This window comes from Anopheles marshallii, chromosome 2 (assembly GCF_943734725.1).
Source record: "Anopheles marshallii chromosome 2, idAnoMarsDA_429_01, whole genome shotgun sequence".
In the NCBI taxonomy this organism is placed as follows: domain Eukaryota; kingdom Metazoa; phylum Arthropoda; class Insecta; order Diptera; family Culicidae; genus Anopheles; species Anopheles marshallii.
The window spans coordinates 57,518,192-57,541,420 of NC_071326.1; the positions used below are offsets into that span (position 1 = coordinate 57,518,192).

General features: G+C 40.2%; 6 protein-coding genes across 6 annotated transcripts; 3 read left to right on the forward strand and 3 right to left on the reverse strand.

Moving 5' to 3' along the window:
* Nucleotides 1-4,167: 4,167 nt before the first annotated feature.
* On the reverse strand, nucleotides 4,168-4,993 carry LOC128718218 (gamma-glutamylcyclotransferase-like). Its single transcript, XM_053811884.1, has 4 exons — nucleotides 4,989-4,993; nucleotides 4,888-4,922; nucleotides 4,668-4,807; nucleotides 4,168-4,608 (listed from the first exon to the last, which is right to left on the reverse strand). The coding sequence occupies exons 1-4, from the start codon at nucleotides 4,991-4,993 to the stop codon at nucleotides 4,168-4,170; spliced, it is 621 nt and encodes a 206-aa protein (XP_053667859.1).
* Nucleotides 4,994-5,382: 389 nt separating this feature from the next.
* On the forward strand, nucleotides 5,383-6,338 carry LOC128706711 (39S ribosomal protein L2, mitochondrial). Its single transcript, XM_053801653.1, has 2 exons — nucleotides 5,383-5,857; nucleotides 5,920-6,338. The coding sequence occupies exons 1-2, from the start codon at nucleotides 5,383-5,385 to the stop codon at nucleotides 6,336-6,338; spliced, it is 894 nt and encodes a 297-aa protein (XP_053657628.1).
* Nucleotides 6,339-6,499: 161 nt separating this feature from the next.
* On the reverse strand, nucleotides 6,500-9,959 carry LOC128719284 (lon protease homolog, mitochondrial). The gene is made up of 8 exons (XM_053812909.1): nucleotides 9,579-9,959; nucleotides 9,238-9,502; nucleotides 8,824-9,145; nucleotides 8,618-8,747; nucleotides 8,247-8,551; nucleotides 7,748-8,170; nucleotides 7,476-7,663; nucleotides 6,500-7,389 (listed from the first exon to the last, which is right to left on the reverse strand). Exons 1-8 carry the CDS (start codon nucleotides 9,957-9,959, stop codon nucleotides 6,500-6,502), a joined length of 2,904 nt encoding a protein of 967 aa, XP_053668884.1.
* Nucleotides 9,960-11,074: 1,115 nt separating this feature from the next.
* Nucleotides 11,075-18,294, forward strand: LOC128708490 (uncharacterized). Its single transcript, XM_053803469.1, has 9 exons — nucleotides 11,075-11,285; nucleotides 11,672-11,799; nucleotides 11,869-12,006; nucleotides 12,074-12,255; nucleotides 13,611-13,937; nucleotides 14,353-14,494; nucleotides 15,678-16,108; nucleotides 16,774-17,032; nucleotides 17,143-18,294. Exons 1-9 carry the CDS (start codon nucleotides 11,075-11,077, stop codon nucleotides 18,292-18,294), a joined length of 2,970 nt encoding a protein of 989 aa, XP_053659444.1.
* A 1,419-nt stretch (nucleotides 18,295-19,713) lies between these two features.
* On the reverse strand, nucleotides 19,714-21,039 carry LOC128718219 (WD repeat-containing protein 74). Its single transcript, XM_053811886.1, has 3 exons — nucleotides 20,952-21,039; nucleotides 19,862-20,879; nucleotides 19,714-19,792 (listed from the first exon to the last, which is right to left on the reverse strand). Exons 1-3 carry the CDS (start codon nucleotides 21,037-21,039, stop codon nucleotides 19,714-19,716), a joined length of 1,185 nt encoding a protein of 394 aa, XP_053667861.1.
* Nucleotides 21,040-21,635: 596 nt separating this feature from the next.
* LOC128707221 (luc7-like protein 3) lies at nucleotides 21,636-23,013 on the forward strand. The gene is made up of 6 exons (XM_053802171.1): nucleotides 21,636-21,737; nucleotides 21,810-22,175; nucleotides 22,244-22,449; nucleotides 22,537-22,674; nucleotides 22,756-22,886; nucleotides 22,967-23,013. The coding sequence occupies exons 1-6, from the start codon at nucleotides 21,636-21,638 to the stop codon at nucleotides 23,011-23,013; spliced, it is 990 nt and encodes a 329-aa protein (XP_053658146.1).
* The last annotated feature ends 216 nt before the right edge of the window (nucleotides 23,014-23,229 follow it).

Below are 23,229 nucleotides of genomic sequence, written 5' to 3' on the forward strand. Positions count from 1 at the left end.
GGTTGTCTAGGCGGAAGGCGCTGTCTGGATCGGGGATCTCTGTGTGCGTTCGAATACGGGTATCGATCAGCTGATCGAGCTGATAGAACTTCGTCTAGGCGACGAGAGAGTGCATCGATACGAGCCTCTAAACTGCAGGCGGTTGCAGGTGCATCGGTTTCGTTTACGGTACAAATGGCATTGGTGGGTGCTTCTAGTATCTTATCGGCCACGTTGGCCTGGTCGTCAAGCGATGCTGATGGCATAGCGGCGATGATAGGACGGACGGTGGTCGGTAAAGCGCGTAGCCAAATGTTGCACAGGACACTATCGGAGCAGCCTTCTCCTCCCATTCTGCGCATCTCGGAAAGAAGCACACTCGGCTTCCGATCGCCTAGCGCGACGCCGGAGAGTAAGCTTGTGAGGCGTTGGTTTTCCGACGGCAGATAAAAGTCAATGACCGATTTTTTTATGGTAGCATATCGATTAGCCAAGGTCGACTTGTTACATATGGATATTGCGTGTTGGAAAAATTTTGCGCGGGTGTTGAGTGCTACTATCACCGCGCTAAATTTGTGCTTGTCCGAAATCACACTATTCACACAGAATGCCGCTTCTAAGCACACGAACCACGTTTCCACCTCCTCGGGATCGAAATCGGGGAAACGGATTTTTGCCACTGATTTTGTTTCTGCGTTTTGGTTTTTGGTTCCCGCGTTTTCCAGCTTAATCATCTTTCCTGGTTCGGGATCCGTCATCGTGTCGAAGGTTTAACACTCGCGTTCACTAAGTGGGTTAATAAAACACGTGGTACACGCGACGCGAGAGGTTTGCGATTTGTGCAGAAATGAATTACGCAACGGTGAATTACACGATTTTACACGGATGTAAAACTACGCGACGAAAAATTACACGATTGTAATTTTTGCAGTCGAAACTTAAACTTATCGAGTTTTCGCGTTCGGGGTCACCAGTTATAGGATAAGAATTTACCTATGTTCGGATTTGTAGAAGAATACTTAACACGTCCGGTTGGATTCGCGGTTACAATGGTAGAGAGCGTTTTATTGCGCCTAAAGCGTTCAGGTTAACATTGGTTAACATTTAGGATAACCGAATAGGGATATCCGAACTTATGCGCTTTATGCTGCGGCGTTTGTTTCTCACCCTAGCTTGCATGCGAGATTGCGTAATAGTCTCGCCACAGAGTTATCAGCAGCTCTTCTGTTAACACATCTGTATCAAAAAACTAGAGAATCATTGAGCATTATTCATCTGCAGTCAACGTTCTTCTGGTCAGATTCAACCATTGTGCTTCATTGGTTAGCAAGTCCTCCTTCGAAGTGAAAAACCTTCGTCGCAAATCGGGTTTCCGAAATTCAGCACGTAACGAAATCCGCCAGCTGGAACCATGTTCCTGGTTGTGAAAATCCAGCTGATCTAATTTCTCGAGGGTTAAGTGCTGACCAGCTAATCTCATCTGAAATCTGGTGGCGAGGACCGGACTGGTGAAAGCAACCATCAGTACAGTGGCCGCAGCAACCTGCTAACCTAGAAGAAGCATTTTCAACGGAAGTCCTCGAAGCAAGGCCAACATGTCACGCTATCGCGTCGGTATCAACAAACATGGCTGGAGCAAAAAGATGGCAAAAAGATTCAGCAGGAAATATAAGCAGCTGATAAAAAACGGAGAAGTATCATCGGGATCCAAACTGAACTCCTTATCCCCAATCTTGATTAACGGTATTATCAGAGTTGGTGGACGATTACGACAAGCCAAGATACCTCTAGACCGAAGACATCCGCTGATCCTACCAGCGAATCATCCATTCAGTGACTTAGTGGCGAGGCACTACCATTCCAAAATGCTACATGCTGGGCCACAATTACTTGTTTCCAGTATCCGTGAAAGATTTTGGCCGATCAAGGTTCGTAATTTAGCGCGGAAAACGGTACATTCCTGTATTCGCTGTTTTCGCTGTCTACCTACCATCCAAGAACAAATCATGGGAGACCTACCTATCGAGCGCGTACCACCCTGCTTGCCGTTCGTACACAGTGGTGTCGATTTTTGTGGACCTATCATGTACAAACACCCACAACGGAAGGCTCAACCAATCAAAGGGTATGTAGCAGTCTTAATCTGTATGGCGGTGAAAGCAGTGCATCTTGAAATGGTAGGAGACTTAACAACCGAAGCCTTCATAGAGGCGCTGAGAAGGTTCTTCGCCCGAAGAGGAAAGCCGACAACTATTCAGTGCGACAATGCAAAAAACTTCATCGGAGTATCAAAAGAAATAGCATCTCTAGAAAAGCAATTCTACAACCAAAAATGGAAAAACGAAATCATCACAAACAGTGCCTCTGAAGGGATTGAGTTCAAGTTCATCCCTCCTCGCTCTCCAAATTTTGGTGGTTTGTGGGAAGCGGCTGTAAAGTCACTGAAAACTCATTTGAAGCCAACCATCGGAAATGCTATCTTGACGATAGATCAACTGGTAACCATGTTAACGCAAGTGGAGGCCTGCATGAATTCGCGTCCGTTAACCCAGCAATCCAGTGATCCAGCCGATTTGGAAGTTATAACACCCGGACATTTCCTAATACATCGTCCTTTATCAGCATTGGCTGAACCATCTTTCGAAAACGTACCATTGAATAAGCTCAATCAATGGCAAGAAGTACAGGAATATGTTAGAAGGTTATGGAAAAGATGGTCCACCGATTACCTATCCGGTCTGCAACCGAGAACTAAGTGGGCGAGTAAGAAAAATAATATCGCCATTGGTACTCTGGTATTAATTAAAGAAGAAGGTTTGCCCCCTCAGAAATGGTCCTATGGTAGAATAATCGAAATATTTATAGGACCATATCAAAATATTAGAGTCGTAACAGTCAAAACTAAAGACGGGCAATACAAGCGAGTCATTTCAAAAATCTGTGTATTACCGATAGAAACCCCATCTTGTTAAAAAAAAATAGGTTGCGAATTCTATAGCAAGAATTCACCCGGGGGGAGTATGTTTCCGCGAAAAAAAAAGAAAGGTACACGACAGACACGAGGTAAACAATTAGCGCGAATTGGGCTGTGTAGGATCGATGCGAGATCTGGCGATCGATCGCCGCGAAGCAGCCTAAAGCGAGAAGCGCAAGCGAGTTGGGACAGTCTCATTGGGGAACTCGTACAACTAACATCGCGCGCGATCAGAACAAACAAAACTACAATTACTAATACAATGAAATAAATTTCACTCTCATGATAATGCTTAAAAACATCGATGATCCCAGATTGATAGGGATCACAATCCCCATACAAGGGATCACTTTTCCCATATAACGATGATCGAAAGGGATCACAATCCCCATACAAGGGATCACTATTTCCATACAATGGTGATCCCGGATCGCTAGGGATCATAATCCCCATACAAGGGATCACTATTTCCAAGCAAGATTTAGACACTGACAGGATAGCTTCTTTCCTTAGCACTGCCTTTTTCCTGTACATAATATTGGCCTCATCGAGGTTCCCGCAATTTAATATTACTGTTGAGGCAATCCCCATCAAAGTTACGAAATATTGTACACCATTTGTCCTGATTTGAGCCCAAGCATCAGAAGGTCTCAGGTCTCCATCTAGCTTTTGTCGTTTGTTATTACGATGGACCTCCGGATTTTTTACTTTTCAACTTTATTACTAGAAGAATAAAAACACTTTGACAAAGTAACGAATCTCTAGGATAACTTGAACTTCTGAAGCTCCTGCAAAGTGCTTTTCCAGTGACCGACGTATGACAGGTCTTCGACAAATTTCATTTTCTGAGGCTTCGATTATGGGATTTATGCAGTGGCGGATTTATCTGCTTGGAGACCCTGAGCGGAATGATAGTTGGGGCCCTTAATTAAAAAAAGTTTACAGGAGTGAAGGGGGGGGGCGGGGTTGCATGACCAAATTCCTTAAATTAGTAACCGGGGGAAGGGAGGGGGTCTTCGAGGCCCCTCCCAGCAACTACATTTAATAATCCATTGCAACCTTCAATCAGTTCTTATTATATAAATGCATATTAATAACGTACTGAATCTAAATAGATTGGAAATACAAAGGATAAAGTAAAAAAGCAGATAAGAAACTGAAAATCAAACTTAACACTGTTTAAAATAAAGCTTTAAAATAACCATATTTATTACTCACATATCTTCTATGGGTTTTTCTAATTCTAAAGAAAGCTGCGGGTCGCCAGTATTTCCATTATGTTTAATTTTCTTTAACAACATAACGTAATCATCTGGAAGCCCCGTTTCCTTCGCTCCGTTAATGATAATATTCATGTATGTTTTTGAAGGCTGCCTTTCGTAGGGTCTATCTTCCGCATCTGGTGCTAAGCAACATGGGTTTCGAACTAACTGATAAACGCGACAGTTAATTGTTGTACCGCTAGGCAACTCAACGGGAAGCGCTAAAGCTTTGTACACGCTGTTATGAACACCCTCCTGGCGATCTAAATCAGCTAAATTGCTATTATCTATTTCCCATATGGCCCCCCACACCTTTTTTCCTTCCTCTTCAACTATTGTTGCCGGAGCTCCTCGCCATCTAGCAGCGTAATGGAAAAAGTCCAAGCTATAATCCTAAAATAAAACAATAACAATGATTAAATTTGAAAATGCGGCAAAATCACCAACATCACCTTCAGATATCCGAAACCTTTTCGTACTGCACTTGGGTTCTGAATGTGAATTCTTTTCGCAAGTAAATTACTACCATAAGCAAAGTAATAGAACGTTCCGGTGGCCATGGTCATGTTAACCAAACAAAGAGATAAGAACCCTAGAGCAGAACAATCACATTACCGGGTAGATTTGATATTTTTAAAAGGGAGGTGAAAAAACAAATTTCTACTCGCTTACCAGCAATTGTTGCCGTGTAAATATACTTGCTGGACCTGGAATAACAAACACTTTTCTCGTTATTTATGAGTAACCAAACATGCGAGCTAAATATTGCCTACTTCATTTTTGCGATTTGTTGATACTCGCGAAATCTTCAAAATAATGGGTGGTCACTTGAGTTGAGCTTGGCTACTGGGTTTTACACTTTGCAAGTAGAATATTTGCTAATTTTAATCGTTTAAAGTGATGTTCAATTGTGATAGTGCTGATTCGAGCTAATGGAAAATCCATGCTACGGTCAAACTACAATTTAATGTTGTTCTATTCCCCTAATTTTCCCATTTTAACCAGATTGAAATACTTTCAAGACAGTTTGAAATTATGTACACCCTTTTGCCATAAATTTGTTTTGATTCTCATTGCGCTGTCAAACGGCATGTGTGAGGCCGCTGTCAAAGCGATAGTTGCGTAAATAAAATATTTATTCAGCAGCGGCAGACCAAACTCATAATAATGGTCACATTGGCTAGATTATTTAACCGATTATCGCTCTCGTCTATGACCAAAGACATCCGTTACACAACTGTTCGTCCCATATCGCTGGAAAGTTTGGAAACATTATTGAACAAACCGAAACCGGGCGGAGGAAAATCGTACCGGCGTATCGTTCACTATCCCGAGGAGTACACGATTGAACCACTGCGCGTCACGAACCTAGCCGGTAGAGATCCAGCAACAGGACGCCTAGTAGCTAAAGGTATCGGTGGTGGTATCAAGCACAAATATCACTGGATAAAGTGGGTCCGAGATGGACCCAGCGAAGGACCACCTCAGATTGAAAAAGTCATCAATGTGTTTGACGATGGTTGTCGTACCGCAAAGGTGGCACTAGTAGCAGTTGGAAATGAGATGAAATATATTCTCGCGACAGAGAATATGAAGGCCGGAGATTTATTAAAAACCTCACGCTTCATCCCTCGAATACCTGGTAAGCAAAACTAACAAGTTTACGTTAGTTTCAACAATTACTAATCATGGTTTCGTCTGCAGTTCGCGCCAATGAAGGAGATGCCTATCCATTAGGTGCTCTACAAGTAGGCACCCAAGTCCATTGCCTCGAGAAGTATCCGGGACAATATTGTCATCTGATTCATGCAGCCGGTTCGTATGGAACGATTCTACGTAAATTCGGTGAGCTGGTCGTTGTACAGCTTCCTTCGAAACAAGAGTTTGCCTTTCAGCAAACATGCATGGCTACGGTAGGACGCGTTTCCAATATCGCGCACAGCAAAACACCGATTGGATCCGCCCAGAAAAATCGAGAATTGGGCAACCGACCGCGTTCGGGTCTGTGGCAACGCAAAGACGGCCGACACGGTCGAAAAGTACGTCGTTTACCTCCGATGCGAGTTATTTCTCCTCCAGCGGCAAAGCCCGCGGAACCCCTTAAGTTAACTATAACACTGTGAACAACATTGTTACTATAGTACATATGTGCAAACATTATCAATCAAAAAAACCCGTAGCGTAAAACAACGTGTTTTGGTTTATCATTGGTTTAATGATTTATCTTATTCGCATTCAATAAACTACCACTTGTCCGTAACACTTTAACAATGAAGCGCTAACTCTAAACCTCAGGGAACACAATACGGTAAACATCTGCGTAGGTTCTAGCATAATGTACTTCTAATCCTTCCGTAATGAAGCTGGGCAAGTCAGTGAAGTCTTTCTTGTTTTCTTCCGGCAAAATGATGCAGCTAACACCGCTACGCTTAGCTGCTATCGTTTTCTCTTTGATTCCTCCGACAGGTAACACTTTTCCCATCAGGGAAACTTCCCCGGTCATTGCTACATTCTGCCGAATTGGTTGACCCTTGGCCAGTGAAAGCAATGCACTAACGATCGTCACTCCCGCGCTAGGTCCATCCTTCGGTGTTGCACCTTCAGGGACGTGAAGGTGTATGTGGCTGGATTCCAAGAAGTTATTAGAAGGATCCGATTGTTTTATAAAGTTCCGTGCCACAGTAAGCGATATCCGAGCGGATTCCTTCATCACATCACCCAGATGACCGGTAAGTTCCAACGATCCATCACCCGGAGACTGTTTTATATTCCCATCATCCAACGCTTCCATTAATTTACGCTTTGCTGTTTCAATATATAATGCTGAACCGCCCATTGCTGTCCACGCAAGACCCATCACCACACCGGGTGGAGTTGTTTCGTACATTCGGTCATGGGTGAAAATCGGTTTGCCTAGCAAATCGCTGAGATTCGAACCTGAAACCTCCATGAATTCAGCCTCTTTCCGCACGACCTTAAATGCCACTTTCCGTACAATTTTTTCGATTTGCTTCTGTAAATTACGTACACCTGACTCGCGACAGTAGCTTTTGATTAATACATTCAATGCATCGTCTGTTATCGCTATGTGTTTATCTTCAACTCCGCTGTCGCGTTTGGCTTGAGGAATGAGGTACTGTTTGGCAATTGCCACTTTCTCTTCCGCCACGTAGCCTATGAAGGTAATACAAAACAATTATACTCCTTTATTCCTAATCTTTCCTATCATCAAATATTAAATGGCATCCAACTCAACTTACCCGACATGTCGATCATTTCCATACGATCGCGTAACGGTTCGGGAATTGTATCGATCACATTGGCTGTGCAGATGAATAAAACTTTTGACAGATCCACGGACACATCAAGATAATGATCAAGAAAATTTACATTCTGCTCAGGATCCAGCAACTCCAATAGCGCAGAACTTGGATCGCCTTGATAGCCTCTGTAAGAATAACAAAAAATTAAAACCAATAATGTTAATTTGAACTAGTGTCATTTACAAATCTCCTTCCAACTTTTACATTACCTTCCAATCTTATCAACTTCGTCGATTAAAACAAGTGGATTTTCAGTCTTCGTCTTTTTCAAACACTGTATCAACTTGCCTGGCATTGCACCAACGTACGTTCGCCGATGACCCTTGATTTCCGCCACATCCGTCATTCCGCCCACACTGAACCGGAAGTATTCTCTGTTAAGCGCTTTCGCGATCGAGCGTGCTATGCTCGTTTTGCCCACGCCAGGTGGTCCGTGGAAACATAAGATTTTGCCCTGTGTCGTACCTTTCAGTTGACTAACAGCTATAAACTCCAAAATGCGCTTTTTGATGTCATCCATTCCATAATGATCTTCGTCTAATATTTTACAGGCTTGATCAATGTCCAAGTTTTCTTCGCTCGTCAAACCCCATGGAAGTGTGGTTAGCCAATCCAAATAGTTTCGTGTCACACTAATTAAAAGATGAATGCAAGTTAAACATTATGTTGTTTGATAATTGCAAAATCTTCGTAAAGGTTAAAACGTACTTAAACTCGGAACTATGGCTTTCCAAGAAGTTCAATTTGGTAAGTTCCTCCTCGATTACATCCGCAACAGCTTTCGGAACCACTTTATCTTTGATGCGCTCTCGATATTTTTCTCCAATAGCGTCCTTATCATCTTTTTCGATTCCCAGCTCTTTCTTAATGACTTTCAACTGTTCTTGCAGTATGTACTTACGGTGTTGTTGTTTCACCTTCTCCTCCACTTCCCGCCCAATCTTTGCCTGCAGCTTCGAAAGTTCAAGTTCTTTCTTCAACAGCGACAAGGAAAGCATTAATCGCTTAGGTATCTACAAATCAGAAATTGCATAGTGAGCGCGATTGCCAAGATGGTTCACAGGTAAATTGAAGCTTACGTCCAGCTCTTCTAATATCTCTTGTAATTCAGCTGGCTCGGCAGCTGATAAAGAAGCGCCCAAATCACACAGATATACTGGGTTGTCAACGACTCGTTGGTTTTGGTGTAGCATTTGCTGTAGACTTTCGCTATATGATGAAAATGTTGCTGCGTTATTACTCCTGAATCGTACCAAATCTACATTTAATTTTTACTTTTCCTTACCGATACAACGGATTCATGGTAATGATATCTCGAATAGTTTTTATCACTTCCTGAGTAAGTGCCTTAACTTCTTCCGTATTTTTGAAGTTCTCGTGTTTCACATTCTCCACCTCCACCATAAGCAGCGGTTGCTGTTCACCTTCTTTAAGCAATCGACGCTTTGGAGCTTCCTCTAGTAAAGTTCCATCAGTCGTGTGGTCGTTGTTGGCATTGCGCATTTGTTTATTTCGTAGTTTGTGCTTTCGCCGACGCTTTTCCGCATCCGGTTCGTCTACCGAGACGGCGATTTGCGTGTTAAAGTACGGATATTTTATTGTCATTTCTGATACGTATTGCCAACGTGAGAGGATGAAAAACAGCCGATCACGATCAACGACTTCAGTCTCCTCGTGTAAAACGCATTACGATACTTACCCTTACTAATGGCAGGTGCATCAAGATCCTCGTACAGTTGACCAATAATTTTTATCCTTCGATGTGCTGTTACCACCAGCCGCAAACGGTCCCCAAGGTCTTGCATTTCCTGGATTTGAGCGAATGTTCCAATGTCATACACTTCCTTCTTAGTTTCCATTACTTCATTCGGGTTATCATCGTCCCTTTTCAGAAAAATACCAACGTACGGTTGGTTCAACTTCACTTTCCTACGTACGAGATCAATCAACATTGGATTTGTCACCTACGATAAATTGCAAATATTTAATTATCATGGCTGCTGTACACACATTTGCTCGTGCTTTTCCCTTTCATCGTACCTCGAGAATTTTCATGAACCGTGGAAAAACAGGATTTCGTTTCGTCGCTATAACGGGCAGATGTGGCCAAACTTCAGGTATCGCGACAGTTGCGGGAAGCTGATTTGTATAATTCGCCGATTCTGCGGGAGGTTCCGCGGGATCTTCGGAACTAGAATCATTTTTGCTGCAGTATTTTCTGGAAGCTACAATCCAGCTCTGAGGTGCGGAAACAGTACTTCTTCCACTGGTACTGAACCGTATCAGAGCGGCACGAGAAGTAAACATGGTTGCACAAAATGTTCTATGTTCGATATTACCGACTGCACCAGTTGCCGGCCGTACTATTCGCGCCAATTGTTTGATAGAGGTCTGAAATGGGGATCGAAGTAACTGCATCATAGTTACTGAATAAATGTTGCGTTCCAGAAAACCAAAGGCGTTGTTTTGCAACCACAATCAATCGGTATTACATCAGAAATATCAGAGCCAATTCTTGTAAATACCGCGGCAACGGGAATGTACTGGAAAAACGTGACAGATCGCTTTGATGAAAAACCAACGTACGTTTGACAACTTTCATCGGCGGCGTCCAAAACAAATGCCGGTGAACATGTTTTCACAATCCTTTGATAAGACTAGAAATCTATTCTTATTTTATGTGTTCAAATATTTTTACAATACTTTTACAATACAAAGCATATGTTCTACCCAAAATCAGAGGCGTAAGCTGTCATAACCATGTCAAATTTCGGAACCAAACGCCCACTGTGCTTCACAACATTTTGCTGTCAAAAATCGCGTCGTAAGCGAGATTGACAGTTGAACTTTGCAAACATCTCGTGTGCAACCAAAAGATACGCGATACAATTTGGGACTTTAAATCGAAAGATTCTATCTTTTTCCTGGTAGAATTATATTCTGATTCTTTACCCACGCAGGGGGTGACTGTTTATCATGTTGAAATCAATTGTGTGAAAGGAATTTCGGGATGCAAACGTTTGTTTGGTGCTACTGATTTTGCGAAAAAGTTATCAGAATCGAAAAAGTTAACCTCACTTTTTTGCATCAGCGGGTGTTGCGTTTGGGCTTGAAAGGGAAACAAACCACCCGAGCCAAAAGTGTTTGAGATTTGGGCAAGCCCACGCGTCACTTCTCGAATTTTTAGCGCCAATCATTGTTTGTGTATCAGTGCAACAAGCTTCAACACGGCTATGAAACGATTATAAAAGTGTTTTCGCTGTTAATCGCAAATGTTTCGTTTATGTTTGCATTCGTGTGACTTTAAGGGGTATAAGCAACCAATCTGAGAGTTACATTCGCAGTAATGTGTTTTAGCACCATAGACTCAATCGTGCTCTATTAAACTAGTCAGTTTCGTGAGCATATTTCACTAAGTTGTGTGATTATCACAATATTGGCCAGATTTCGGAGGTGAAACATTCGGACGCTTTAAACATTTAAAGGGTAGGTAGGGATTGTTAGACGTACGAAGCAGTTTGTGGAGAGAAGGAAATATGGCTAATCAACAACGTGAGACCCTCGCCGGTGGAATGTTGCAACATCAACATCACCAACGGGAGCCGGATGAAGAGGAAGAGGAAGACGGTGGTAGCATGGATGTGCGACCGAATGTTAGCGTTAAACGCAGATACAGTGAGCTAATGTGTGAAAGTGATGAGGACGATTTTGCTGGTTTCGAGGAGGACGCCGCAAACAGTGAAAACGGTAATTGATTGTTGTAATTTTTTCACTTTTTCCCAAAGTATCCCACGAAGATATAAGAATTTGCTGGCAAACAGTAGTCATGCTTTTCCATATTCATATCATTCAATCTTGGAATGTATTGGAAAAAGATTTTATGCTACTGCTTGACGATACTCGCAGAACATGTATTTGCAATGGGGTTTTAAGGTTTTATTACTGCTACCACTTTAAGGCCTATGAAAGCTTAGTTTGCTGAGAAATGCTTGCAATGCTTGGAATTGGCAAATCAGTTCATAAATTCTATGCATTCTGTTAACTGCATTGAATCGATAAAAAGGAAAACCTTTTTTAGTGTATATGAAAACACTCTTTTCTAACGCATATATTTATCACACTATCGTTAACAGGTACAATAAATTCTCCGCGACCTCTGGAGAGTATGTATGAGGCGATTTTGACAGCTGCGGAGAAAAAGCTGGCAAAAAACAGTAAACTTGCCGAGGATGAAGCCGATTTGCAAAACAGTATAAAACAGGTAACAATGCACAGAAAAGTATTTGAACATACCGGATATTATTTTTTTTATGTGTTTGGAACCTTTCAGGAAGATATGGACGAGGTGAGCGGAACAGCTCTTGGTGAAAGTAACAAAAGTTTGGTGAAAAGAAAAGTAAATGTACCAATAAACACGCAAGATGATATCTATAAGGTACCTTTTAAATATGGCTGGAAGCGAGAACTGGTAAGCGTGCAATGAATGAATGGTTCATTCGATGCTAAATAAAACGTTAATGATGAATAACTTTTAGGTGTATCGAGCCAACATGGAAGGCAGCAAGGATAAGGGCGAAGTGTATTACATTACACCCAATGGCAAGAAGTTACGGACCCGTAATGATATTGTGTCATCCTTGCACGACGATCTCACGATGGATAATTTTACGTTTGCAAAAGAACCTGTTGGAGGAACACCAGAAGAAGAAACGATAAGGTAAGATTTTCGAATTTAACAAATTATCGAACTCTTTGTTGAATGTGATGTACAGAACTATGCTGTGGCAATGTTTTCAACAAAATTAATTTTCATTAATTTGTATTAGAGTTATCGTAGTTAGTTTCCGAAGTTAGTTAGCCTTAGTTGGCCAATATGTTAATAGAAAATTCAGAATATGTTAATTTTTTTTTCAAATTCGCTTTTCTTTCGAACATTGCGTTCATAAATCCCAATCGAGAAGAAATGTCTAATTATATTTTCAAATATTATATATTAGTTCTGCTAGAGATTTCGTTGGCTTATTGTGGAGTCGCTAGAAAGGAGTTTTCCGTCAAATACGCCATCTATAGCATATACAATTTTTGATATGTCCTGCTACAAAAAAAAAATTCTTTTTCAATGTACATATATTATAAAAAAACAGGGCTGTTACAGCTGGCGCGGATTTTGCGTTTCGTGCGGATTTCACGCCTTTTTTCTTTTCATTAGCACGGATTTTGCGGAAATAAAAAAAGTGTCGTTTAAAATCGTAATTTTTTCCTGGTTTCATGATTTTTTTGTTAAAAAATCAAATAAGACACAGGTTTTATCACTAGATAAGTTTCCGAGGTCCGTAATCCCCAATGCCTGAATCCTTGTTTTGTTGTTGGGTTCGCTCTACATCGTCGGGACTCTTTACACCTTCACCGCCATAGACAGGCTCGAGAGCGTGCAGCGAAAGTTCTATCGGGAAGCTACCTGTCGTTTCCTGAACGAATCTCGGGCAGCAGACTCTTCATTTGCCAAACTATTTTCATCGCCAACATGAACATGACATTCTGTCTCTGTCACTCACACAAAAGTCTTGCACTGAATTTTTTCAATACGGTTGACAGTATCATACCAACAAATCAGACCAACTTCTAGCTCTGGCACATGTGGAATTTGTTGGTAGTGTGGTTCATAAATACGTAAAAGAACTAGGATGAAACGAATTTAAACTCTAAAAAAACCCAAGATACTTTAACATTAACCGGGTCGACACTATCAAGCTTCCTCTAACTTCTAAGTATGCACTTATTTTAAATTTTTTAGCTCAATTTTTTATCTCTTTTTAAGCTCAATTTTTTATCTCTTTTTTGATCAAATAACTCTTAAACAATGAGCAACAATTTTCATTGTCAATACCTTTATTCGCTAATTCTAAAGTTGCTTACGTTTTGGCGCGGATTTCGCGGTTTTTAAATTGAGACTTCTGTAACAGCTCTGTAATAATCCTTGGCAACTAAAATTCAAAAACTATGTTTTACTTTAATTAATATGATTACAAACATCAGTGGCGGCGAATTTAACATTGGGTTTCAAATTTTTAGGAGCGCGAAATCTTACAGTAATGTTCCCAAGCTTCGGGATACTTCGAGTGATCTAGGAAAACGGATTCCTAAACCCAAAATGCCGAAAGGAGCAAGCCCCCCTTTACCTACATACAACGCCAGACCTTCTGCACACGGCCAAACGCCCTTATCGAAATCCGCTTCAATGAACACTCAGATTACACCGAAAATCAATGCAACTGGTGCTAGTTTATTAGTTTCGGCCAGCGGGCAACGCAGTAATGCACATGGAGCAACAGGAACACCAAAAACAACCGAAAACAGTGCTATTTTAGGAAAACAGGCAAAATCAAGTGGAAAAAATCGGTAAGTCTGACAAAGATAATTTATTTTCAATAATTGCCTAGATAATGGTTACTATAGCAAAAGAATGTTGTCAAAAATGGCAAAAGGCCAACTTTGAACATAGCCATTTTATCGTTTGCTGTAGTATCCAATCTGGGTTTGGCATTGGTTGGTTACGACGTAGCCAAATTAATTTGAAAAAACAACTTTATAGCAATTGTTTGGTAGTGTAGAAAAATCTTCCTACTTCATACGTCCATCTTATTGTCTTGCACATGTTATACTTGCGTTCTTTTCTTTTGTATCGTATGTCTTTATTGTTTACTTTATGATCATTTTTGAAAACTATTTATGAGGAATACCACCATCAATCACGTTTTTTGTAATTTTTAAACGTCTATGATGAACTTAAAATACTGTATGGATTCTATCAAAGGGTGGAAACTTGTACAATCCAATGTCTACCAGCGATGGGGATGATACCGCAGTTGCAGTGTATGGTGTGCTACTGTATGTACCATCCGGAATGTGTGAATGCTACAACAGCAGAAGCGTTGGCTCGACGGTTTACTTGCAAGGTACGTTTCAAAGAATGCGCTTTCCTTGGATATTAGATTAAAAGTACGACCTCACTAATTGGACGCCGTTCAATTGCGTTGGTCTTCGTGGGACGTACCAAAGATTTCGTCCCACATACCAAATAGTGTGTGGATATTACACGATTCATTTTTTGCTATCCGATATTGGAAAATTATCTTTGTGCTTGATTTCATGGGGATGTGTGCACCGGAAAGCAACCGTTATCAAGTGCAAGATCTCTTGAATACTCATCGAATATTCGACACGATTGTCTTCGTACGCTTACCAGCATAAGCAATGCAATCCATTCACGTCAGTATGCAGTACCATAGCATAGTTTTACAGTTAATAACGTGCCACACTGGTGCACCATCACGAGTATCAAATTTTGGTTCTAACATTTTTTGATTTTCAGTAATGACATCATGACCGTATGACTAATAACATTACTTAGTAGGAGACAAGGAACGCGAATAAGAAATCTTCTGTTTTTGTGTTGAGTCTAGTATTTTTTTTAAGGGTCATTCCTATGAAGAGTCAGGGATGTTTTTTTTTTTTAATAATCTCAAAATATTCATGAATCCTCAAAGATTAATGATCATGGTTTCGTAAAAATTTGTGAATTTTCATGAATTCATTAATCTTGGAAAATATCTTAATTTTATGGGATTCATTATTCTTTGAGGATGTTTGGCTGTTATAACATTGAAGTATGTTTAAGAAGTCTTTAATTTTCGAAATAGAGTTCAGAATCATTTATGCAGTTCAAAGATTCATGAATCTGAATCAGATTCACAAAACACTAGTAGTTTGTTTTCAAAATAACACCGTGGACGGATCAAATACAAAATCGGTACCACAAAATGACCTGTGTAATAACCGCATTAGTGAAGTCGTACTATACATATCATTCGATGCTTACTATCGGTGGAAGTGTTATTATATACCGTATTTTAGCGTGACAACCTTCTTTTTGTTCAAAGAATGTCCAAAGTCAAAATAAAGGGGTAGTTACATACGGGTTGTTTTCATTTTTTGAGGCTTGTTTCAAAAACATTATCCTCAAGTCATCAGGGATCTGTTATACACGCTAAATTACGGTACATTTTAACAACACACTGAAAGATATGTGCATAATTGTTAATGGTTGAAACGATTTAAAATTATCAATTGCTTTTAAAGAGCTGCATGGAAGACTCTATGACAGCGGAAATACAGCATCAACAAACGTACAAAGAATCTTTCGGGAAGTTTGGTATGAATGCTAACGGAAACGGTAACATGAATGTCGCAAAGCCGTTGGTGTCCACAAACAATGGGGGATCATTGTCATCGAAACTGGTAGTGAAACCGACACAGAATAGTAGCACACTTAAGGAAAAGACAAAACGCTCTCAACAACTAACTGTGGGGCCTAAGACCGCGACCTCCGCGGCTAATGCATCAGAAGGCACCTGTGCATTGAGCAACTCATCCGCTAAGGATATTCCACCACAAGATGTTCTCGTTATTGGCACCCATGAATATGTGGTCGTTCCAAAAGGCAAAGCAACAGGCGTGAAAAGCAAAAAGTCTTCCTCCAAACCTACAAATCCTCTACCTCAGGCTGCAATGTAAGTAATCGTTCATTAAAGTCAAACAATGGTGTAGAATTAGTTCGTTTCTTCTCATTTCATAACTTCATTAGAACTTCATGTTAAGGGATCTTGGTTAATAATATTCTAATGTTGTTCCATTCGTGCTGGCCGACTATATAATATTGATGGGGATTATCATTTACCATGCGTTCCGTTGGGATGGCAAAATATGTTTAAATTCTTTTTCATCTTATAATATCACCACTGTACCATTCCGCATGCAAACTACGCAACACATTACGCAATAGCGGGGTTTTATTTAGAAAACATTTGATAAAAGTGAAACAGTCCGTTTTGTCTGTGAGATTTCTTTCTTCTTTCTTCTTTTTGATTTCAGGGAGAAACCAGAAAACTTTAACTTCCCGTCCAAACAGAGATCCCCATCCAAACGTCACAATTTTCAAAATCTCTCACCCTTTCAATTTTCTTCATATAAGATGCGATTTTTAGCTCCTTTTGGTTTTTATTATGTACGCTGTATTATCTTCATACATTTTCCGTAACGTTCGTATGATTTGTGAAGATTTTATCGGAAGACAATTCTACACACCTGAGCAAAACATTCAATTAGATCAATATCGAGCGTAAACTATATATATATTTTTTATATATATTCTCGATTCTCTGTTTCTCAAATATAGCAAAATTTCCGATGATGCGCGTAAAATGAACAATAATGCAACTAGCGGCTCAAGCAGTACAAAGCATACCAACTGTGCAACCGATCGTGTATCAGATGACGATACATATTTGACGGTGGGTACAGCAGCAGGAACTCAACCACACAGCAGTTCTACTGTTGCACAAAACGGTAGCGGTCGTGATCCGTCCAATTTTCTGTCTGACGTATCAACAGGATACACTTGCTTGATGTTGAGCTTCAATTATCTTAAAGTACAAGTAAGTCTGTAATAATATCAATAACTTTCTATACATATTTAGCACTTTCTACCCTGCGTTTCATGCGATGAATTTATATGACAATTTTTTTTTCTTGTTTATCATTAAAGGAATTACTACGAGCATGCAGTGTGTGTCGTATGTGGAATCATTTGGGAAATCATCCACGATTTTGGAAAACTGTACGCATGAAAAATTCGTACATCAGTGATTGGGCAGGCATGATAGTCAAGCTGCGGAAAAATGGTACAAAACATCTCGACCTGCGCAAGGTATTAAACGTTGGCAGTAACGATGAGATGTGGCAAAGTTTCAATGAACATATTGGGCATGCAGATCAAATCGAAATTATCGATTTGTGTCGATGTGCATCGACGGTCGTGGGCAACCTGCTCCGTTCGAATCCAAACCTACGAGTGGTGAACGCACTGGCAATCAAAAATGATCCCATTGAATTCGTTAACTTTGAATACGGTGTTAACTTGGAAGAGTTGCGTTTAAAATCTTCCGCAGCCATTTCATTGGAAGGCGATCTACATCAATTAGCAGCACTGCGAAATTTAAAACACCTCTCGTTAACCTCCATCAGCAAACTCGGCGCTACGTCTATCGATGCATTGGGTTCACTCGTCCTGTTAGAATCGCTAGAACTTGGTGAGTGCACCGAAATGGGATCTAACCTTGCAAACGTTTTGTCCAGTCTAACGGCATTGAAACGGCTGCGATTAGAGAAAGGTCAAGAGAATTTCGATATGTTTACTATTTTGAATGGCATATCCAGAGTGAAAACCTTAACTCAGTTAGAGTTGATCAACTGTGATGTAAAAATGGGATTCGATCGACATATGGCAAATTGCACGAATGTGAAAAAATTTTTACTCATCCCCACGTATGTGTCGCAGTCAGCTGCAACAAATCGCATGGTTTTGAAAGGAATCATTAAGCTACACCAAACTTTGGAAACGGTAGTTTGGGCCATAACCGTGGAACTATTTCGTGTCACAGAGCTGTACATCGATGCGAATGTAGAAGACGCAGAAAACCAAATGGGAGGTAGCATTCCCATCTTGAAACCAGTACCAGGTAGCGATGATCCACCGTCTGCTTTTGGGTCTCAATTGGATCTTCCTGAAGAAGTAGAAATTGTTCCGATAAAGAGAGTTTATACTATTCTAAAGCGTAAAGCTCCCAATACGAAGGTTCAAATTTTGAAAATACCTTTTAGCAACACTTGGAAGCAGACCCTGTGCGACACTTCGTGAAATGTATGGAAGATTTGTGAATGATTAGGCGCACATGTAAATAGGCTGAAAAGAATGCTACATTTCTTTACGTATAGAATATTGGCTCAATTTATATGTGACACTTCACTGGATGAACGTTCCGAAATTGTTCGAGATGTAAAATATTTGATTTAAATTTTATTTTATTTTACTTCACGCCTGGCTAGTTTTTTTTAGTTTAATTCGCTTTTGATAGTAAAGGATACAACTAAAGGCGCGTATATGTTTTCTCAATTATAACAAAACGAATTGAAGGTCGATTTAAATGATACACAAGCAAAATAAATTGGGATTGTATTTCAAATTATCGACTAGTAAAGTATGGCTTAATAAATACGCTCTGTCTGGAATTCTTATGGCTTGGTGACCTCCGTACGCTTCACAGTGTTAATCGAGTGAAATGCCAATTCTCAGACGGTTAGCCAAAACCGAGTACACATGCCTTTACAAGCAATGGTTATTAAACCAAACAATTGTAGAGAAATAATCCTTCTGGTTTGGAATGAGCGAACAATTGTTCCCTAACAGAAAAAGCGTAAAGCATAAACTAATCATAATCCAAGTGGGGAATGCTGTCGACCAAAATGTGTACAGACGAACAATGAAGACGGTAAATTGCAAAACTTTTTATATAGACCCCAAGAAAGAAAAGTGAAGTCCGAAAACAACACAATGTATAATATCCCATCATTGCGTTTCGCTCCGATCAATTCTAGCATGGCAAACAGTAAACTTCATCCTTAAATTTCTAACAATCGTTCATCATTGTAAGAATAAAATAAATAAAAATGTAAGAACAGATAAAAAGAAGAAAAACTTAAATTACTATGTAACGTACTAAATTGAATTACGGACACCTTTAAATTCCGCATATTATTCACATATTAGCTGAATATTTTATTATTGTATACCTATTAGCACATCGCTTATTAATTTTACAAGACTGCCGTGATATTCTAAAATCAATTTATAAGGTTTTTTTATTCCTTAAAAACGTCCCAAGCACACATACGGAATACGGCCTATTGCTTAAACTATTGAATTCATTAGTCTAAGGAACAATTCTCATAACTTTGAGCACATTTCCTTCTTCAAAGGGTGAAAGGGTTCCATATCCCGGCTGTTGTACTAGGCCGCAATAAATGAACTTACTGAATTGCCTTCTATTCTGTAAAAAGAAGAAATGCTGTAATGTGAAAAATGTCGAGAATTTGAAGCTGTTCCTAATTCGATGCAGAACGGTACTAGAGGTTTGTAACCAGTTGATTTAAATTCTGAAACCGAACTGTAGTTTTAATCAAACGTAAATATAACTATTATTACTCTCTTAATGAAAATATAGTACTTCAAACTCCAACGTTTCTTTATTGATTTTTCAGACTTGATTTTTTGCTCCGGTTAGGGTATTTTTTTTACTTTTGTAGGTAGTTTACGATTTGCTGCATCGCTGTCTGCCTTTCGTTTCTTTGTTGGTTCACTGGAATAGAATATTTTTAAATTAAATTAAAAACAAAAATGTCACCCTAGTGAATATTCATTTGCTTACTTGACTGTTGGCATTTTAGAAAACATTTGATCATATTCTGCATCGGATCCGTCTTGATCGGATAGTATATGAACAACGTCATCAGCGATACTCTCAACTGCATTATGCTCATTCGCTGCCCGTTGTTCTTTCCAATCAATTCCCAAAACCTGTGTCGGTTTTGATTTAACGTAGCAACGGTACTCTAAAGCCGTTCGGTGGGCATGGTGAACACGTACATATCGATCGAGACATCCCGTAAAAAGATGATTTCCGGAAGGATCAACCCTGATAGATGTTACCGTACCAGTGAATCCTTTATATACATGAATATGGTTTTTCATTCTTCGCAAGTCGAATGCCCTCGCTCCAAAAGTAGTCGTGCCAGCGTAAAGATAATCACCGTGAGAGGCCAAACATGAAAATGCCAGTTGATCATCTGGGTCTGAAGATGTGAAACCTTGGACCGGTCGTCTCGTTGGCCCTCTTGTGTCGTACAAACGGACGTATCCATGACGGGAACAAGCCGCAATTAGATTGCGGTTCACAAATACGACATCGTTGTCCCAAACAAGTTGCTCTAATTCAAGCACTTTCTTAACATTTTTTGCTTGGAACAGAACTTTCTGCGTCTCTAAGTCCCAGAGTTTTACAATTTGATTTAACAGTTTTCCCCCGGTTACCATAAGCCTCTCGTCATCAGGACAGAGCCGTAACCGAGAGAGATTTTCACCAACATTAAACTTAACTGGTTCAGGGTATTTGACGATTTGCACTGTGCCATCAGCGCATCCGACCACGATACATCCATTGCTTCGCCCCAAACCTACGACATCAGCGCTACCAATCTCAAAGTTGGATATGCTTTCTTCTTTGGCGCAGCTGAAGACCTTTACACATCTATTCGCACGTCCGATGAGCAACTCTGTTCGCTCGGCATTACCAAATTCCATGCATGTAATCTTCGATGTTTTATTCAGAACCTCAATCGGTTGAAGATTTAGTTGTTGGAAAGGGTCGTCAGCGTGTGTATTGATTACTACGGCAACACAAGAACGAAATAATGGGTAAGAAACGTTGCAACGAGTTCCTGAGTATAGAAAAAGCTTACGTTTGAATGAACCGGTGTGAGCTCCAACATATAACGCGTGTTTTTCGTTATACGAGGGACACTTCGCATTCACAGACGCGTATTTCATCCTGTTTTTTTTTTGTTGAATGCGAATACCGGAATAAAATAGTTCTCCTGGCGGCGTGTTGATTTCGCTAACACAAAGCGTGATAAACAAGAAAGCATGGTCGTCATGTATGTCAATGATACTTGCTGTCAAAATTTGCGGAGCAATCGAAAGTCATAACATTTCAAATGAAGATCCGATCAAATAATTATATTTTACTAGAAAATATATATAATATTAGAACATTTTAATAAAATCTCTAGCCTCCATCTTTTCTAAAATGAAATGTTTTGTAACGACCAGTCGATAGATTTACATTTTGATACGAATCACAAAACTGGCAACACTGCCTTTGTGGAAATCGCTGACATCGTCATTTCCTAGACAGCTGTCAAAATAGCTCTTTTCGTGTGATTAACATTTATGCATCAATTACGATTCGCTTTTTTACGCTCTTCCTCTGTTTCCCTCGAAACTGTTCCAATTCAACGCATAAATCGAAGCTTAGCTTAGCGGACCCGTTGTGCTGGTGAACTGGAAACGAAACTGAAACACCGAAAGTCATTTAATTTGTTAGTTACTCCGTGTGTCCAATTGTGTTATCCCAGCAATTCATCATGGTTGATGTTGCTCGCCAACTGCTTGATGAACTGATGGGAAGGAACCGTAATCTGGATCCTTCTGCTTCTGCAAAAGAAGTGTCGTGGTCCGATGAAGAGGTACAACGTGAACATGGTGTGAAAGTATCATTGCATTCACTTCCTCCGACATTGCTCTTTTTATTGTTTCAGTTTTGTCCATACTTTTTGGTGAAGTTTTGTCCACACGATCTGTTTGTAAATACTCGTGCCGATTTGGGCCAATGTACTAAATTGCACGATGATGAGGCGAAAAGGCTGTTTGACGAGGCAAAACCTTGTCGCAAAAAAACCCAATACGAAGAGGACTTTTTAAGATTTTGCACCAACATGATCAACGAAGTGGACCGTAAGATTGTGAAAGGTAAGCAAAGACTTCTTCTTATGAACAGTAAAACAGAAGGAGGACGACCTTTACCAAAGCATCAGGAGCAATTGAATTCCCTCACCGAACGGATCAATAAACTGGTGCGTGATGCAGAGGAAGCCGGAACACGCGGAGACGTAGAGCAGGCACAGGTAGTGTCGCAAAATAATATTTTAAATGAATCAGTTATACAGCACTCTCAATTTATCTCATCGGAAAGGGTTTGATGGAGCAATGTGACCAGTTGAAGGAGGAAAAGGAAGCTCTAGTGAAACAACATGAATCAAATGGATGGTCAGTAACGGCGGAAATCGCGGCTTCACAGGAGAAACAAATGGAAGTTTGTGAAGTGTGTGGAGCTTTTCTTATTGTTGGTGATGCACAACAAAGGATTGATGACCATCTCACGGGTAAACAACATCTAGGGTGCGTGGTCGTAATGATAGTTATTCTTGTCGAAACAAGTGTAATGAAGCAATTAATGTTATGTTTTAAATGTTGTTACTTGCACAGGTACTCAAAATTACGAAAAGCTGTTGATGAAATGTATGAAGCGAGGAGGAAAAACACAATAAACCTTGAGGAGCGCCGTTCTAAGGATGATGACAGGCGTAGACGAGACAATGGAAAACGAGAAGAACGTAAATCGCGGTAAGAGCGTATTGGAAGAAAAGAACTCTTCAAGTTATAAGGGTCCTGATCTTGATGTGTTTATATCTTATTGTTTTGCAGAGAGCGAGACGATCGTTATAGTAACAAACGAGAAGATAGAGATCGTAATCGCTATCGGCGTGATCATCGGGATTATAAGGATCGTTCTGATCGTCATGATAATCGTCAACGAGATCGTCACAGCAGACGCGGTAAGCAAATTAAACAGTGCATAATTATATTCCGCACAAATATTTCCAACCTTCACCTTCATATTGATTGCCTTCCATAGATCGTAACGAGCGAGATCGTGATCGCAGTCGCAGTCGTAGCTACTAAAAGATCACCTAATCAAATCAGATATCATGAGTAAATTTGCAGCATGATGTAGTGCAGACGGACGCGAAATACTTCGCTCAGAGTCGTTTTCCACCATATGAGGTATCCCTACTAAGAATAGAAATTAAAAAAAAACGTCCTAAAAAGACCAATATAAACGATATCTAAACAGTCGTAACAAATCTTCTAGTCCCTAAGGTAAGCATACGTTTCGAC